Genomic DNA, 18806 nt, shown 5'->3' with positions numbered 1-18806 from the left:
TAAAAACAAAACACTCACAGTTGACTGGACACCCAGTTCCTGAGCTCAGTAATGTTGACTTTGCGAGTCAGGTACCATCATATCTCCCACGGTCATGAATAGGAATCAAATATGATATCTTTTATGTGAAACACAAAGCATCGGCATGGGAATCTTTTTCATGCATTTCCTTTACACAGACATTGGTCAGTGTCCAAGGTGTTGATTTTTATTTGATCTGAAGAGTCCAAGCCAGCTGAAACCATTTCAAAGCTTTATTTTGTGACCTCCCACATATGGAAGCACTGATTTATTTATCTAAAGGGCTTTGATGACCACACGCTGCAGTAAACATCAACATCTGGCGGATGTGACGCTCCTGCTCTGACACTCATTACTGTCATAGTCACGTGTCCTCAGGAAAGTTTCCAAACTTTCAAGATGGAAAGAGATTAAAACCTCCTGAGACCCTGCGTTCTCATATGAGGACATTACATTTCTGCTGTTCTGCGCCATGATACTTCATTTGTACGAACATTGACCCATTGTCCTCATCCGGGACCCCCGCCTGCGCCATCTAGTGGTCTCATAATGAAATTACACTAATTTGGGAAAAACAAGATGGCTGGGATCACAATTCTATGGCAGCTCCTGACAGAAATATGGACAAGGTAAAAATCCTAACCTAATTTTATGATTGAAACTAGTATATTTATGCACAATAACGTCTGCAGCTTCACATGGCATGCTTTTTTGATATATTTGAGTAATATTAGCAAGCTACAACGTCTGTAAACATGAAGTACTCGTTTGAGGACATCAGGTCTATCTTCACTGCAAACACATAAATTCTTTCCAAGAACATTTGTCTTTATTTCTTGCCCAAATGTCCAATTTCTAGTCAAAATAAGTCTCATTACACTTAAAATACTTGCTTTTAGATTTCCATTTGTTTAAAGCACATTTTCACTAGAAATAAGTAGAATAATCTGCCAGTGGAGCAAGTTTTTATTTCCTTGTAATAGGAAAGAAAACAATTGAAAATGATATATAAATATAAATGATATAGAGATATAACCTAATACCCATGTTTTTACTCTGTAGCATTTTATTTCATTCAAAATGCTGAGTATATTGCAAATAAAATGTATCATATTTTTATTATTAGTACCTGACCAGGATGTGCAAGGATGCAGGGCAGGACCAAGAAAGGGAAATAGAGAGAAAATAAACCCATTGTCCTCATGTGAGGCCATTGGATTTGACATAGTTCAACAGCACATAGAAAGCACAAATTTAATTTCAACAAAAATTAGGTCCTATTGATCCCAAATAGTAAGGAGACTTAAAAAATGCACATCAAACAAAATCCCGGGTCTCAGGAGGTTAAAGACGAAAACTAGAGTAGCGCCTACCTTGTTTCTGCGAAAGTGGTAGACGAGGACCATGCTGATGAAGACGATGAGCATGCACAGGCACTGGAAGGACAGCACGGCCAGGCGCAGCGCTCCGTCCTCCCGGGCAACGCACGGCGTGTCGTCCTTGCAGTAGGCGCAGCCCTGCTGGCACGGCAGGCAGTCGCTGGACGAGCCCTCGTCTCCACCCGCACCGCCGTCCGCCGCTTTGCCCTGTCGCCCCGACTCTGGGAAACAATAGTTGAGTAAGAATTAATATCTTCAGAGATGCAAACACTTGCATCAGTGATGGTTTTCCTCATCGACTGTCTCCACCTTGTCCACACTTGTCATGTTTGCAACATCGGGAAACCCAGAGGTGGGTAGTAACGAGTTACATTTACTCCGTTACAATTACTTGAGTAAGTTTTGGGAAATTTTGTACTTTTAGGAGTAGTTTTGAATCACTATACTTTGTACTTTTACTTGAGTAGATTTGTGAAGAAGAAACTGTTCCTCTTACTCCGCTACATTAGGCTACGTTGAGCTGTTACTTTTCTTTTATCCCTTTTATCCGCGTACGGGTCAATCTCATGACATCACTGGGTGATTCTTTGGGAAAAATGTTTGTTTTTGCATGTTTTGTCACATTTACACAGACTCAAACACACACACAGTTTCAGGCTTGTTCTAGTTCTGGTTAAAAAAGAAAAGTACAAAGGCTTGAAATTTTGTGCTACTTGTGCTTCATTTATTTTTTTCTTCTGTTATTTTATTTATTTTATTATTTATTAAAGTACTTGAATTTACTTTAAGATTATTTTAATTTAAGCTATTTTTTATTCATTTTAATTTATTTTATTGATTTAATTTGCCTGAAGATGATTATTTTGTACTTTTGTCTGTTTGAATGGTTGTGTTAAAAAAATAAATCAGACGTTACTCAACAGTTACTCAGTACTTGAGTAGTTTTTTCACCAAGTCATTTTTTACTTTTACTCAAGTAATTATTTTGATGACTATTTTTTACTCTACTTGAGTCATATTATTCTGAAGTAACAGTACTTTTATTTGAGTACAATTTTTGGCTACTCTACCCATCCCTACTGAAACCTAATCAGCCCTCCATGTTCAGTAGATCAGTATCATCCTACTCCAGCACAGTAAAGCTTCAGACAATAATAGTTAGCTTGTGTCATGCAACGTAAGAAAATCACATTCATGTAGAAAAACCCAAAAGATTAACAAAACAAACCCCACAAAAACCAAAAACATAAAGTAAACATTAGATTAGATTGTCCTTTATTCATCCCTCAGTGGTGCGATACTCTCAGTGATGCATTGTGGGTGACGAAGCCAAACATGGGGAAACCCAAACCATTAAGTTTACAGATAACTACAGACGACTATAAGATCATCAACTCTTAACTTTTGCATGATTATTGCATCTTTTCATGGTGACCGGGGCTGACTCACGAGAACAAGTATGTGGTTATTTTATGCAGTATTTGCAAGGACGGGGGCAATGGGGGATATGCTTTATGAAACTAGGCTCAAAAAGGTGCATGTGGTAAACATAAATGTATTCAAGAATTAACACTAAAACTGAAGCATAAACCAGCCAACGCAACTTCATCAAAAGGGCGTCCTTTCGTGCCAAAATACAAAGAGTTTGGGCAGAAATGCAGAAATTTGCACAAAAGAAGCCAAAAAAAACAAACTGTTGGTAGCAAGAAAAAAAGGTATCAGGTTAGCTAAAGTAAAAACAAAGAAAGCCGAGGAACAAAGGGGAAAAAAAGTGGACTGGTTGTTATTGGTTTCTATAAAAATCCCCTGAGAAAAGCCCGTATGGCTGGATAGATAATGAATTTTGGACTTATGGAGCTTTCATAGAGGCATTATTGGAAACAGCCATTGTCTCAGAGATTTGAAAGGATTTTGCCTTTAAAAAGAAACTGGCCTATTTTTCAAAGGAATGACTGCTCATCATTGATCCTTTGAAAAGGACTACTTATCTCGGTAGCAGTGAGTCACATTCATCTCATTTCCACCGATTCTGTCGCCGAGCCGTTTGAGTGGCACAGGAAGCTGCTCTACAATAACTTCTCGTATATATATATATACAGTACTCAAGTTGTAAAAAGAAAAATCAGGGGGGATGGTGGATTTTATCATATGGGGACAGATAATTTGTGCTGATTATAAATAATATAATATATTACAAATAATAGCAGTGACCAAAACACCTGCAGAAATACTGCAGGAATGACATAGCAGCAGTTAAATGCAGCCTTCTGTAAGCTTTAAATATCCACTGCGCTTACATCAAATACATCAAAACACAACAATAAAAAACAGTTTTCTGAACTTATCAATATGACTCTGTCCTTCACAGGATAAGTAAAATGGATCACTGCAAAAACTCAAAATCTTAATTGGAATATTTGTCTTATTTCTAGTTAAAATGTCTCATTTTAGTAAGAAAATCTCATTACACTTAACACAAAACTCATCATTGGAAAAAAACAACAATTTTCACCTGTTTCAAGTAGATTTTCACTAAAATAAGTAGAAAAATCTGCCAGTGGAACAAGATTTTTTTGCTTGTAATGAGAAGATAAATCTTGTCCCACTGGAAGATTTTTCTACTTCAAGTGAAAATTTACTTGAAACAGGTGAAAATTGTCAAATAAGTTATTTTTCTGGTGTTATTTTTCTGGTGATGACTTTAAATGTTGAAATAGCCGTAATATCACATTAATTGATGAAATGACATAAGGGATGGAAAGGGGGGATGGCAGTTTTACAGGGGGATGATTTGGACCGTTTTTATTTCAGGGGGGGATGCCACCCCCCCTCAACTCCAGTACTGGATATATATATATATATATATATATATATATATATATATATATATATATATATATATATATATATAAGAGCGAGACGCAATGTGGAAAATCGCTGGGAGACAAAGTGAAGTAAGCTGCATGGGTTTCTTCGGGAAAGGAGTGTCAAGGATTTCCCCTTGTGGATTAACAGGCTTGTTATTGGCCCCATGGTGGGCCACGCTGCAGCACTGTGTTTCACACACACACACACACACACACACACACACACACACACACACACACACACACACACACACACACACACGCACACACACACGCACACGCACACGCACACGCACACGCACACGCACACGCACACGCACACGTTTGTCTTCACTCGCTGCACAGACATCCAGCTCTGTGGAACCTTCTTCTCTGTGTATGAAGCAGGAAATGTAAAGCAACTTATAGCGAGTGAAGTGCAGCAGGAGGGGAGAGGAGATGATAGAGCCGTGACACAGAAGAGCGTGCTGTATGAAGTCTGAAAGTGGACTAAAACGAAGCGGAAGAAGAAGTGATGGGGAAGGTGAAAACCCCTGGGGTTCAGAGCCGGCAAAAGCTCTTTTTTAATTAACTGGCAGGACACAGAGCAAACCAGAGAAACTAATATAAAAATAAAAAGAAGATGTTTCCCATCTCAAGACAGATTAGTCTCCCAAGGTATTTAGGGCCAGTTCAATTTTTAAACAGAGCAGATATGATTACTGTAACTTTTATGAACTAATCTGCTGCACTTTTACTTATTTTTACTGTTAAGCTTCAGTTAAGAAGTGAAGACTTTCAGCCAGACTACTCGTGATCTCATGAAAACTGAACCAAAAGTTTGATGGAAAAACAACTGCATGAATCTAGAAGATCAAGTAATAAATGTTTTCTTCATTTTTTAAATCTTATCGATTGTCTGCATCAACTCTGACTTCTTCATTCCTTCAAACGGTGTGAAATTATTTCAGTGATGAAAAAACGTCTTAAAAGCAGCACAACAGAAGTTTTGTCATTTTTTTAGCTCTTTGGGTTCCTCTATAGGCGCCAAGGTTACGTCGCTCATTTCCTGAAAGCAAGTAAACTGAAACTGATATTTTAACTAGTGCTGTCAAGTGATCACAAAGATTGAGCAATTAATTAAGATCTGTAATTAATCTCTTTTTTAATATCACCTAAAAACTGCTGAGAAAAGCCCCCAAGTTGAAGTGTTTTCCTTTAAACTCATTACATTATTGTGGCAGATCAAAAGATTGATATATAACAACAAAAAGTGGGTTTATAAAGTTATTTATTATTTTTTTAACAGATTTGAACAGATGAAGTCCTAGCCATTTAAATCCACTTGGCAAGAACAAGCTCAAGTTTATTTTTCGGGGAAAAGCGTTGTTGTGGCTAAACTTGAGGCCCTAATTTTAACATGAAAAAAAGTGTTTTGTTCGACTTTAAATAAGACGCAGTCCCGAGCGTCTTCTGTTTGGTCACATTCATGTGCACAGGAACCAGGAATGTGACTGCACATACGCAAGATCGTACCTTTAAGACAAACACATTTACAAACACGCTACTTCTGTTTTAGCTGCACAAGGTTCTAAAGTTTCACCTCCTACTAGGACTGGGCGATATGGACCAAAAGTCATATCTCGATATTTTCTAGCTGAATGGCGATACTCGATATATCTCAATATTTTTTCTGTGCCATAATTGGGGTTTCCCCCAAAGCATTATAGCATAGCATCTCTGTTAGCTTCATTTTTTCCGAGGCAAACCCTTAAAAAAACAGTCAATTTTAATACAATGCCTCGTGCCAAATGTCACACAGGTTCCTTTATTAACAGAGGTCTGCACAATATCAAAATGTATAAAACAAATTAAATAAAAATAAACTGCCTGCATTTATAGAATAAAAATGCTTATTGAATAAAATAAAACAAATATCCCTTTCCTGCATAACAATTAAATTAAAATACACTGTGCAATTAATACAATGTAGACTGTAACAGACAGACTTTTCCACTGAGGTTGACAGTGCAAATAACAAAACATTTGTGCAAATCTCAAATAAAACATTCAAGTAAATTTGTCACAAAATAAGCTATATCAAAATCATAAAAAAAAAAATATATATATATATATATATATATATTTTTTTTTTTTAAATTGATATAAACGATATTGTCTCGTACCATATCGCGTTTGAAAATACATCGATATATATTAAAATCTCGATATATCGCCCAGCCCTACCTCCTACATAAATACCTTAGCAGTTTTGATGTTCTAGACGCGGCTAGTCGTTATAACTTCCTCACAAGGAACCGTCATGCTATCGCGCTTTGCAAAGCAACCACCCATTTGCCAGCATCGGCTAAACGAGACAGTAACTATTTATATTTGGCCGTAAACGTCTGCTGGCAGCTCTGCAGATATTTTGGCGACAATCAGCTGACTGAGCTGGAGCCAAAACTGACTTTGATCGACATACGGTGGGCGTTTCCGGGCAACATGGCTGCACGAAATAAAGAGGCTTTAAAGCTGCTCTTTGTAAACCAGTGGGTCACGTGACTTAGAGCTTTGTCCACTGATTCTTACAGACTTTGGTTTAGCATTTTCCCCTTGACTGGATTTCCTAGATCACATTCTAAAGCGAGGTATGAAACAGCATTTCTGGTTTGAGGTTTTTATTTGTTTGTGCTGGGGCTCCCTTCGCCTTTTTGATGTCTTAATCTTTTTTATTCAATTCATATGATAGTTTCTTTGAACCGCGGTCGCTTCTTAGTGCTTTTGTAAGTCATCAGGGGCCTCATTTATAAAAGAGTGCGTAGGATTCATACTAAAAGTGTACGTGCGCTCAAAAGCCGAAAACGGCGTGCGCACGAAAAAATCCGGATTTATAAAACCGTGTGCACGCACATCTGCACACAATGTTCGCTTTATAAATCACAATCCAGCTGGAAGGTTGCGCACGTGAATTTGCCTCATATCCCGCCCTCTACACGTCCACATTATACCATAAATGGTCAATGCAAACTACTTGATGACTGTATTTGCATATAAATGAGCCTGCTGAGCATGCGCAGCCGGTGTTTACCGAGGTGTCCTACCTCGGCAGAAAATACTACCGTACGATCCCTGTTTCTTTTATCTCAGTTTCTTTTTTTTCAAAGGCTTTATCATGCAAATAGACGATTTAACAGCAGGAAGTCAGAATGTGCTTCCACATAGATCTATGTGTACGATGCTTCGGCGGCAGAAAAAAATCCGTCAGATCACGCTTCCACATGGACATCAACATTTATCTATGTGGGAGAGTGATTTGACGGGTTTTTTTCTGCAACCGAAGCGTCGTACACATGGATCTATGTCAGGGGTCGGCAACCCAAAATGTTTTAGGGCCATATTGGACCAAAAACACAAAAAACTAATATTTCTGGAGCCGCAAAAAATGAAAAGTCTTGTATCAGCCTTACAATGAAGGCAACACATTCTGCATGTTTCTATATTAGTTAAAACTGGGGGAAGATTTTTTTTTCATGCACTTCGAGAAAAAAGTGGAAATGTCGAGAAAAAGGTGGAAATGTTGAGAAAAAGGTGGAAATGTCGAGAAAAAAGTAAAAATTTTGAGAAAAAAGTAAAAAAAGTCGAAATGTTGAGAAGGAAAAAAGGAAAGAGAAAAAGGAAAAAAAGAAAAGGAAAAATAGAAGAAAAAAACGGAAAAAAAGAAAATAATTGTCATTTTTGAAAAAAATTCCAGGAGCCACTAGGGCGGCGCTAAAGAGCCGCTTGCGGCTCTAGAGCCTCGGGTTGCTGACCCCTGATCTATGTGGAAGCAAGTTCTGACTTGCTGCTGTTAAATCGTCTATTTGCATGAAAAATCCTTTGAAAAAAAAGAAACTGAGATAAACGGGGAAACGGGGGATCATACGGTAGTATTTTTTTTGCCGAGGTAGGACACCTCGGCAGAGAAATATATAATTTCATCCAACGGGTAGGACGATTCGCGGAGATAGGACAACTTGGCAGAACACCGGCTTGGGTGTACATGGATCCATAAGTCTGATATGTGATGACATTAAAAGTATGACATGAATCTGAATTCATTTCACCACCTCACCGCCTGCGTCAACAGTTCCCCATGTCTTCAAAATGTCCGTGCGCTAGGGTCAGGGTTGGCGTAAAGTTACACACATTTTTCCATTCGTTTTTTTTTTTTTTTTAATTCCCAACCTTTGCGTAGAAGGTGGCTTGTGCATCTTTCAAGCCCTGTTTTGTGCGCACGCAAGCTTTATAAATGAGGCCCCAGGTCCTCCAGATATTGCCTGATGTGCTCATCGTAACACATTTTTTCACTAATGTTGCATCTGGGGGCAAAAAAAACTCAGTCATTTCCGAGGAAATGCATCATCAAACATGCAGGGACCGGTGACGCTGTCTCGCCTGATCCACGTCGACTTACTTGTGAAGCCGTTGACGGCTACTCTGTTGGGATGGTAGTATCCTCTCTTGCAGTGGCACTTGTACTTGTCCAGGACAAATCCATGGCCGCGCAGCGGCAGACACTGTGAACACAAGGACACCGCACATGAGCCACACAGAAATAGCAGCAAAGGGAGTCCAATAAATTCGAGAGCCACAATTTTAAACCTTGTAATTCTGTAATGCATGCTGATGAGACGGCAATTCATAACCCATTAAAATTGTCAAAACTGAAGCAGAGGTAAAGCCTGAAAGTGAAACTGGGGGAGCGGACCGCTAGATGAAATGTCCTGCGGGAGTGACATGGGTCTAATTGTTTAAGTTGCGAGATTCCTCCCTCTGTCCAACTCTGCCTTCTCACTGCTCAATATTAAATTAGTGAGCCTCTTCTCGTTGATTGAAAGTCTGATAGGAAGCAGGCTGAGAGCGACTGAGGAGAACACGGAGGGCATCCAGGGCCAGACTTATTTGCTGATGATAAAATAACCATTAATGCTGTCGCTGGGAACGAGATTTCATCTTGTCTGAACACATTTAGGTCAATGACATGAACCGCAATTTCATTTCTTTCTTTTTTCCCCTAATTCATGCTTTCTCGGGAAAACTTCTTAAAATAGTTCACTTTAATGTTTTAATGAACAGTAAGTAAATTATGATTCCCGAGACACAACCTGGGGATCTGTCTGGCAACGGCACTCCTGCCGACGCTCGACAGCCGTGAAGTGTTTGTGACCTGACAGAGATCGGGGCCGGTGGCGGCATCCAAATGAAGCACCAGGTAGCGCGGGGCTCTTCACAGCAGACAGGCCTCTGCATTTCTATTTCTGACAGTCTCTCGGGTACTTGCTGAGCTCTGAATGCATTTTTCACCGAGTGTAGGATCCTCAGACGAAGCCTTGAGAGGCTGGACAAGACTAAAAAGGAAAAAGCAATTGTCAAGTCCCCACTCGGCAACCAAGTTCCTCCGATGATCTCACTGAAGAGGTGAAGCACATGAAGTCATTCTGTTGATAATCTAATGGAAATTCTTATTTTGTTGGTTTTAGAACATCATATTTTATCACCAATAATCACATAGTTCAGGTCAGATTTCCCCCAGACTTTACTTAAAGCCACTCTATGTAGCAATACAACGTCTGACCACATGGCGGCAGTTCTCTGCTCACGAGAAGTCCTGTCGTACCACTTTGTCCGGACAAAAATGAGAGCCTTTTTTCCCCCCTAAACGTCCCCCAAAAGTCACCAAATTTTGCACGCAAGCCAGGCCGGGCGAAAAATTTGATGGTTTGCATTAATGGGCGTGGCCTAACGGCTCAACAGCGCCCCCTAGAAAACTTTGTGCCTCAAGCCCCACAATACGGTTTGACGTACATGCACGAAAATCGCTACACACCTGTATCATGTCGCAACTTAAAGAAAAGTCTCTTGGCGCCATGGCCGAAACCGAACAGGAAGTCAGCCATTTTCAATTAATTGTGTAATTTTGGCGCAATTTATGCCATTCCTTCGGCCGCTTCTTCGCCCGAACTGTAACGTGCACCCAGGTGTGTTATACATCAAAATGTGCGTTTTGATCCTGCGAGGATGCGCATTACTTTTCTCATTCAAAAGCGTTACCGTGGCGATGCTAGACGCCAAAAAGCGCACCCCCCTTCATCTGATTGGTCCATATTTGATAGTTCCTACTTTCTGCCATAACATTTGAATGGTTTGACATAAAGAGTCATGGTGGTGTCATCTGACTTAGTTTTGAGTCCTTGACTTTTATTGGTGAAAATTGCACGCGCGAGGGCCCGTTCATCGCTGCTTCCAGCTTTAATGTTGTGTTTGTTGCTCTCAACCGAACTTGAGCTTTAATTGGACTTTTTAAGGTTTCAGCTGGAGACTGTCTGCCTTTCATACACTGGAACCCAAACACAAGTTGTTGTTTTTTGTTCACAATGAACTTGCAGAATGGAAAAAAGTGCATTCTTGTGGTGTAAAATTCACACATACAGTTTCTCTTAGCTCTAGTAGCATCTTACCACTTTCAGCTTATTGCTTTGTTTCACTATGTTACGAAACCCTTGGTCCGGCCATGTACAGGTGTTGAGACCAAGGGTCACATAGCATGACAATCAAGACAAAAGGGAACCCAAGCATTAAATAAAAAACGAAATTAAATAAATAACTCTTGTTCCAGTCCTCACTTCGTCGCTACAACCCGCTCATTCATACAACACAAAGACGAGTTTTGACAACCAAATCAGGCTAGAACAGGGGTCTGCAACCCAAAATGTTGAAAGAGCCGTATTGAACCAAAACACAAAAAAACAAATACCGGTATGTCTGGAGCCGCAAAAAATCTTGTATAAAAGTCTTGTATAAGCCTTAGAATGAAGGCAACACATGCTGCATGAATCTATATTAGTTATAATTAGGGGAAGATTTTTTTTTTCATTATGCACTTCGAGAAAAAAGTCGAAATATCGAGAAAAAAGTCAAAATTTCAAGATTAATGTGGAAGACTTGAAGTACAATTTTGAGAAAAAAGTCGAAATGTCGAGAAAAAAGTCGAAATGTCAAGATTAATGTTGAAGTACAATCTTGAGAAAAAAGTTGAAATGTCGAGAAAAAAGTTGAAATGTCGAGAAAAAAGTTTAAATGTCGAGAAAAAAGTCGAAATTTCAAGATTAATGTGGAAGACTTGAAGTACAATCTTGAGAAAAAAGTTGAAATGTCGAGAAAAAAGTTGAAATGTCGAGAAAATATTCCAATTTTCGTGAAAAAAGTTGAAATGTCGAGATTAAAAAGGAAAGGAAAAAGGAATAAAAAAAGAGAAAAAAAAAGGAAAAGAAGAAAAAAAAAGGGGAAAAAAGGAAAAAAAGAGAAAAAAGAAAAAAGAAGAAAAAAAAGAAGAAAAAAAGAAAAAAAAAGGTCAAACATTTTTGAAAAAGCTCCAGGAGCCACTAGGGCTCTAGAGCCGCGGGTTGCCGACCCCCGGGCTAGAAGGAGCAGCCAGTCCAACCAGTCCAGACCCAACTCAAGAGGATGGGAGTTCTCATCTGAAGGCCTTGATACTGAACCTCCTGCTACAGTTACTTCCCCCCCAAAGCCTCCAGTTACAAAGATTTCCCAAAGGATGATATTCACATTCAGCCAATCCCTTCATTTCCAATTCTCTTTCATAATATCTGAAGTAGGGATGGGCGGTATGGACTAACAAATGTATCACGATAATTTCTGGCATTTATCCCGATAACGATAAAAATGACGATAAAAAAAATACCAATACAAAAAGTGTAATCAACGGGAATATTTCTCTTTCTTTCAGGCTAATTTCTTTCTTTCTTTCTCTCTTTCTTTCTTTCCTTATTTCCTTCTTTCTTTCTTTCCTTATTTCCTTCTTTCTTTCTTTCTTTCTTTCTTTCTTTCTTTCTTGCTCATTTCTTTCTTTCTTTCTTTCTTTCTTTCTTTCTTTCTTTCTTTCTTTCTTTCTTTCTTTCTTTCTTTCTTTCTTTTTTTCTTTCTTTCTTTCTTTCTTTCCTTATTTCCTTCTTTCTTTCTTTCCTTATTTCCTTCTTTCCTTCTTTCTTTCTTTCTTTCTTTCTTTCTTTCTTTCAGACTCATTTCTTTCTTTCTTTCTTTCTTTCTGGCTCATTTCTTTCCTTCTTTCTTTCCTTCTTTCAGACTCATTTCTTTCTTTCTTTCTTTCAGACTCATTTCTTTCTTTCTTTCTTTCAGACTCATTTCTTTCTTTCTTTCTTTCTTTCTTTCTTTCTTTCAGACTCATTTCTTTCTTTCTTTCTTTCTGGCTCATTTCTTTCCTTCTTTCTTTCCTTCTTTCAGACTCATTTCTTTCTTTCTTTCTTTCAGACTCATTTCTTTCTTTCTTTCTTTCAGACTCATTTCTTTCTTTCTTTCTTTCTTTCTTTCTTTCTTTCAGACTCATTTCTTTTTTTCTTTCAGACTCATTTCTTTCTTTCTTTCTTTCAGACTCATTTCTTTCTTTCTTTCTTTCTTTCTTTCTTTCTTTCTTTCTTTCTTTCTTTCTTTCTTTCTTTCTTTCTTTCTTTCTTTCTTTCTTTCTTTCTTTCTTTCTTTCTTTCTTTCTGGCTCATTTCCTCAATTTATAATTTCTACCGTGAGATACAAATTCTTACCGTGGGGAATTTTTTTGACGGTTTATCGTGAACGGTAAAATATCACCCATTCCTAATCTGAAGTTTGACTCCTCGTAAAAACCAGTGAGCTTCCATCCTTACACTGGCGTGGTCCGCTCTAGTGAAACAGGAGCTGGTTCGGGTCAAAGTAGCGTTCAGGGTGTGATTCCCCCGCTGCTCTGGCTCAGTTCATGCATTTTGTGCTTATTAAAAGGGACACGTCGCCTTATTGCTTTCCTCTTTTCAGTCCGGTAGCGTCGTCTGTTTCTGTTCAGCGTAACGTCGACTGTCTGCGAGGCATTTAGAGGACTTTTGTGAGTTCTAGCTTTACCCATCCCAGACGTCCTCGCGGAGGAGCCGCGTCTCGGCTCTAAGTGACAGGATGCAGCTCGCTGACGACACCGACCTGATTTATTTTAAAGGAAACCAAAGAGGAGAGTCTGACAGCGGTGGGTGGAAACGCAGGTGCAGATTACTGAAGTGCCCACTCACCACTTAGGAAACGGTTTTCGATTTCACCCGTTAGTTTTGATTCAACACATCCCGTTGGCGTCGGAGGACGAGTCTGTCAGACGCGGAGCCTTTCGTCTTGATTTAAGCTTCTGAGTTTGAGGATTCTTTCATCAAAATCCACCTGAACGAAAAAAAAACTGGCGCTACACAAGTCAGGAAGCAGATTTCATCTTTGATTCGCCAACAGTCGTCTTCTCGGGACAGCTGGAGCGTTGCTGCAGTGGCTGCCAGCCATTTTGCCCCCTAAACGTGCCCCAAAAGTCACCAAATTTTGCATTCAAGTCAGGCCTGGTGAAAAATGTGATTGTTTGCATTAATGGGCGTGGCCTAACGGCACAACAGCGCCCCCTAAAAAAACTTTGTGCCTCAAGCCCCACAATACGGTTTGATGTACATGCCCAAAAATCAGTACAAACCTGTATCATGTCGCAACTTAAAGAAAAGTCTCTTGGCGCCATGGCCGAAACCGAACAGGAAGTCGGCCATTTTGAATTAATTGTGTAATTTTGGCGCAATTTATGCCATTCCTTCGGCAGTTAATGTGGCCCGAACCGTAACGTGCACCCAGGTGTGTTATACATCAAAATGTGCGTCTAGATCCTGCAACCATGTGCTAGGGATGGGCGGTATGGACTAAAAAATGTATCACGATCATTTCTGGCATTTATCCTGATAACGATAAAAAAATACCAATTCAACTCCACCTTTGTAACTATAAATCTATCTCGCTCTCAGATCCGCCATGTTTGTTACACAAAAACGTCATCAACAGGAATTTATCTTTTTTTTTCTCCTTCCTTCCTTCCTTCCTTCCTTCCTTCCTTCCTTCCTTCCTTCCTTCCTTCCTTCCTTCCTTCCTTCCTTCCTTCCTTCCTTCCTTCCTTCCTTCCTTCCTTCCTTCCTTCCTTCTTCACTTCCTCCTTTCCTTCCTTCCTCCTGCTCTCTCCTTCCTTCTTCCCTTCTTCTTTTCTCCCTTCCTTCCTTCCTTCCTTCCTTCCTTCCTTCCTTCCTTCCTTCCTTCCTTCCTTCCTTCCTTCCTTCCTTCCTTCCTTCCTTCCTTCCTTCCTTCCTTCCTTCCTTCCTTCCTTCCTTCCTTCCTTCCTTCCTTCCTTCCTTCACGTACGTTGTGCGTGGATTTAACACAGAACCATAAATCAGCTTTACACAAAAACATCATCAACGGGAATTTATCATTTTTTACCGCGAGATGACAAATTCTTATCGTGAGGAATTTTTTTGACGGTTTATCGTGAACGGTAAAATATCGCCCATTCCTACCATGTGCGTTACTTTTCTCAGTCAAAAGCGTTACCATGGCGACTTAGGAAACGGTTTTCGATTTCACCCGTTAGTTTTGATTCAACACATCCCGTTGGCGTCGGAGGACAAGTCTGTCAGACGGGCGCCTTTCGTCTTGATTTAAGCTTCTGAGTTTGAGGATTCTTTCATCAAAATCCACCTGAACGAAAAAAAAACTGGCGCTACACAAGTCAGGAAGCAGATTTCATCTTTGATTCGCCAACAGTCGTCTTCTCGGGACAGCTGGAGCGTTGCTGCAGTGGCTGCCAGCCATTTTGCCCCCCTGAACGTGCCCCAAAAGTCACCAAATTTTGCATTCAAGCCAGACCGGGCGAAAAATGTGATGGTTTGCATTAATGGTCGTGGCCTAACGGCTCAACAGCGCCCCCTAAAAAAACTTTGTGCCTCAAGCCCCACAATACGGTTTGATGTACATGCCCGAAAATCGGTACACACCTGTATCATGTCGCAACTTAAAGAAAAGTCTCTTGGCGCCATGGCCGAAACCGAACAGGAAGTCGGCCATTTTGAATTAATTGTGTAATTTTGGCGCAATTTATGCCATTCCTTCGGCAGTTAATGCGGCCCGAACCGTAACGTGCACCCAGGTGTGTTATACATCAAAATGTGCGTCTAGATCCTGCAACCATGTGCTAGGGATGGACGGTATGGACTAAAAAATGTATCACGATCATTTCTGGTATTTATCCTGATAACGATAAAAGAAAATACCAATTCAACTCCATCTTTTCAACTATAAATCTATCTCGCTCTCAGATCCGCCATGTTTGTTACACAAAAACGTATCAACGGGAATTTTTCTTTCCTTCCTTCCTTCCTTCCTTCCTTCCTTCCTTCCTTCCTTCCTTCCTTCCTTCCTTCCTTCCTTCCTTCCTTCCTTCCTTCCTTCCTTCCTTCCTTCCTTCCTTCCTTCTTCCCTTCCTATTTTCTCCCTTCCTTCCTTCCTTCCTTCCTTCCTTCCTTCCTTCCTTCCTTCCTTCCTTCCTTCCTCCTGCTCTCTCCTTCCTTCTTCCCTTCCTATTTTTTCCCTTCCTTCCTTCCTTCCTTCCTTCCTTCCTTCCTTCCTTCCTTCCTTCCTTCCTTCATCCTGCTCTCTCCTTCCTTCTTCCCTTCCTTCCTTCCTTCCTTCCTTCCTTCCTTCCTTCCTTCCTTCCTTCCTTCCTTCCGCTCTCTCCTTCCTTCTTCCCTTCCTGTTTTCTCCCTTCCTTCCTTCCTTCCTTCCTTCCTTCCTTCCTTCCTTCCTTCCTTCCTTCCTTCCTTCCTTCCTTCCTTCCTTCCTTCCTTCCTTCCTTCCTTCCTTCCTTCCTTCCTTCCTTTACATTGTGCATGGATTTAACGCAGAACTATAAATCATCTTTACACAAAAACGTCATCAACAGGAATTTATCATTTTTACCGTGAGATGACAAATTCTTATCCTGAGGAATTTTTTTGACGGTATATCGTGAACGGTAAAATATCGCCCATTCCTACCATGTGCATTACTTTTCTCAGTCAAAAGCGTTACCATGGCGACTTAGGAAACGGTTTTCGATTTCACCCGTTAGTTTTGATTCAACACATCCCGTTGGTGTCGGAGGACGAGTCTGTCAGACGGGAGCCTTTCGTCTTGATTTAAGCTTCTGAGTTTGAGGATTCTTTCATCAAAATCCACCTGAACGAAAAAAAAACTGGCGCTACACAATAGGAATGGGCGATATTTTACCGTTATACCACGATATACCGCCAAAAAAATTCCCCACGGTAAGAATTTGTCATCTCACAGTAAAAACGATAAATTCCCGTTGATGATGTTTTTGTGTAAAGTCGAAATTATGGTTCTGCGTTACGTACGTGAAGGAAGGAAGGAGCTAGAAAGAAAGAAAGAAAGAAAGAAAGAAAGAAAGAAAGAAAGAAAGAAAGAAAGAAAGAAAGAAAGAAAGAAAGAAAGAAAGAAAGAAAGAAAGAAAGAAAGAAAGAAAGAAAGAAAGAAAGAAAGGAGCAAGAAAGAAAGAAAGAAAGAAAGAAAGAAAGAAAGAAAGAAAGAAAGAAAGAAAGAAAGAAAGAAAGAAGGATAAATTCCCGTTGATGATGTTTTTGTGTAACAAACATGGCGGATCTGAGAGAGTGATAGATTTATAGTTACAAAGGTGGAGTTGAATTGGTATTTTTTTATCGTCATTTTTATCGTTATCGGGATAAATGCCAGAAATTATCGTGATACGTTTTTTAGTCCATACCGCCCATCCCTACTACACAAGTCAGGAAGCAGATTTCATCTTTGATTCGCCAACAGTCGTCTTCTCGGGACAGCTGGAGCGTTGCTGCAGTGGCTGCCAGCCATTGTTAATATGCCCGCCACATGAAATCACTCGGGGGAAATGGCAGAAGACAGGTGTGCTTGTGTGCGCAGGTGCGTGCACGCGTGTGTGTGTGTGTGTGTGTGCATAATTGTAGTGTGAGAGACAGGGAGAGCCAGGAATAGCCCTGGCAGAACATCCCAGTCCTGCCTGCTGCGGTGACACATGAAGGCCTCGGATGTGAGGTGTGTTGAACGGAGGAGCGTCTCACCTCCACGCCACCTGTCACCCGTCACATGTGATCTCAGCCGGGAGCCACGACCCATTCCACGGGCCAGAAAAGGCTAGTTGTGGACCAGGTTGGGAAGCTGCTCCGCCGCACGGTCCGGGCGGTTGCCAGGTTTGCTGTGAGGTAGGGATGGGCGGTATGGACTAAAAAATGTATCACGATAATTTCTGGCATTTATCCCGATAACGATAAAAATGACGATAAAAAAAATACCAATTCAACTCCACCTTTTCAACTATAAATCTATCTCGCTCTTAGATCCACCATGTTTGTTACACAAAAACGTCATCAACGGGAATTTATCCTTTTTTCTTTCTTTCTTTCTTTCTTTCTTTCTTTCTTTCTCTCTCTCTCTCTTTCTTTCTTTCTTTCTTTCAGGCTCATTTCTTTCTTTCTTTCTTTCAGGCTCATTTCTTTCTTTCTTTCAGGCTCATTTCTTTCTTTCTTTCAGGCTCATTTCTTTCTTTCTTTCAGGCTCATTTCTTTCTTTCTTTCTTTCTTTCAGGCTCATTTCTTTCTTTCTTTCTTTCTTTTAGGCTCATTTCTTTCTTTTTCTTTCTTTCTTTCTTTCTTTCAGGCTCATTTCTTTCTTTCTTTCTTTCTTTCTTTCTTTCTTTCTTTGTTTCAGGCTCATTTCTTTCTTTCTTTCTGGCTCATTTCTTTCTTTCTTTCTGGCTCATTTCCTTCCTTCCTTCCTTCCTTCCTTCCTTCCTTCCTTCCTTCCTTCCTTCCTTCCTTCCTTCCTTCCTTCCTTCCTTCCTTCCTTCCTTCCTTCCTTCCTTCCTTCCTTCCTTCCTTCCTTCCTTCCTTCCTTCCTTCCTTCCTTCCTTCCTTCACGTACGTGGGGAATTTTTTTGACGGTATATCGTGAACGGTAAAATATCACCCATTCCTAGCTGTGAGGTTATGTTCATTTGTCTCCTCCACGATTAGAGCATTTTAGGGGAGAATTACACCTTTTCCTCACAGAAATAACAATATAAAAAGAGTCATTTAATGGCATCGGATCCAAATGTTTTGCATCCAGTCACTTCTAGGCAGTAAAAGATCTTCAAGCATCCTTCCTCTAATTCAATTCAAATTACTCTATTAATCCCAGAAGGGAAATTGATTCCTGTTGTGATTAATGCCTTTATCTCTCCACTTCGGGATCAGTAGACCAGATTTGTGGAAATAGTCCACAGATTAGTGATAGATTGAATAAGAAAACAAATACATTTGAGTCAGACTAACTATATAAATCACTTTCATGGCCTTGCAACAGATCTGTAACAGCTTCCACTTACTTTTCAGCTGGATTGTGGTTACATTTACATCTTTTAAGTGCACAGTTGCATTAATACGACGGAGTATTAGGGCCAAACTAAAGACTAAAGACAAAAAAATGGAAATTACGAGAATAAAGTCATAATAATATGAGAATAAAGTCGTAAAATTATGAGAATAAAGTCGTAATATTATGAGAATAAGGTCATAATAATAAATATGTTATAAATATATAAATATAACTTCACAAGATGCTCAATATTCCTCATTTTAAC

At 39.9% G+C, this 18806-nt stretch overlaps 1 protein-coding gene across 1 annotated transcript in view; it reads right to left on the bottom strand.

Annotated features, from left to right (window-relative positions):
- The window catches only part of gpr158a (G protein-coupled receptor 158a), a 144946-nt gene that overhangs the window by 72995 nt on the left and 53145 nt on the right, over positions 1-18806 (bottom strand). Inside the window, exons 3-4 of the mRNA XM_061713771.1 lie at positions 8703-8805; positions 1395-1621 (exon numbers count right to left, since the gene is read on the bottom strand). Of these exons, the coding sequence (XP_061569755.1) occupies positions 1395-1621; positions 8703-8805 (330 nt within the window). The remainder of the gene's footprint in view (positions 1-1394; positions 1622-8702; positions 8806-18806) is intronic.

This window comes from Cololabis saira, chromosome 22 (assembly GCF_033807715.1).
Source record: "Cololabis saira isolate AMF1-May2022 chromosome 22, fColSai1.1, whole genome shotgun sequence".
Taxonomy (NCBI): Eukaryota; Metazoa; Chordata; class Actinopteri; order Beloniformes; family Belonidae; genus Cololabis; species Cololabis saira.
The sequence above is the reverse complement of the archived record's forward strand: the minus strand, read 5'-3'. Positions and strand labels throughout refer to the sequence as shown.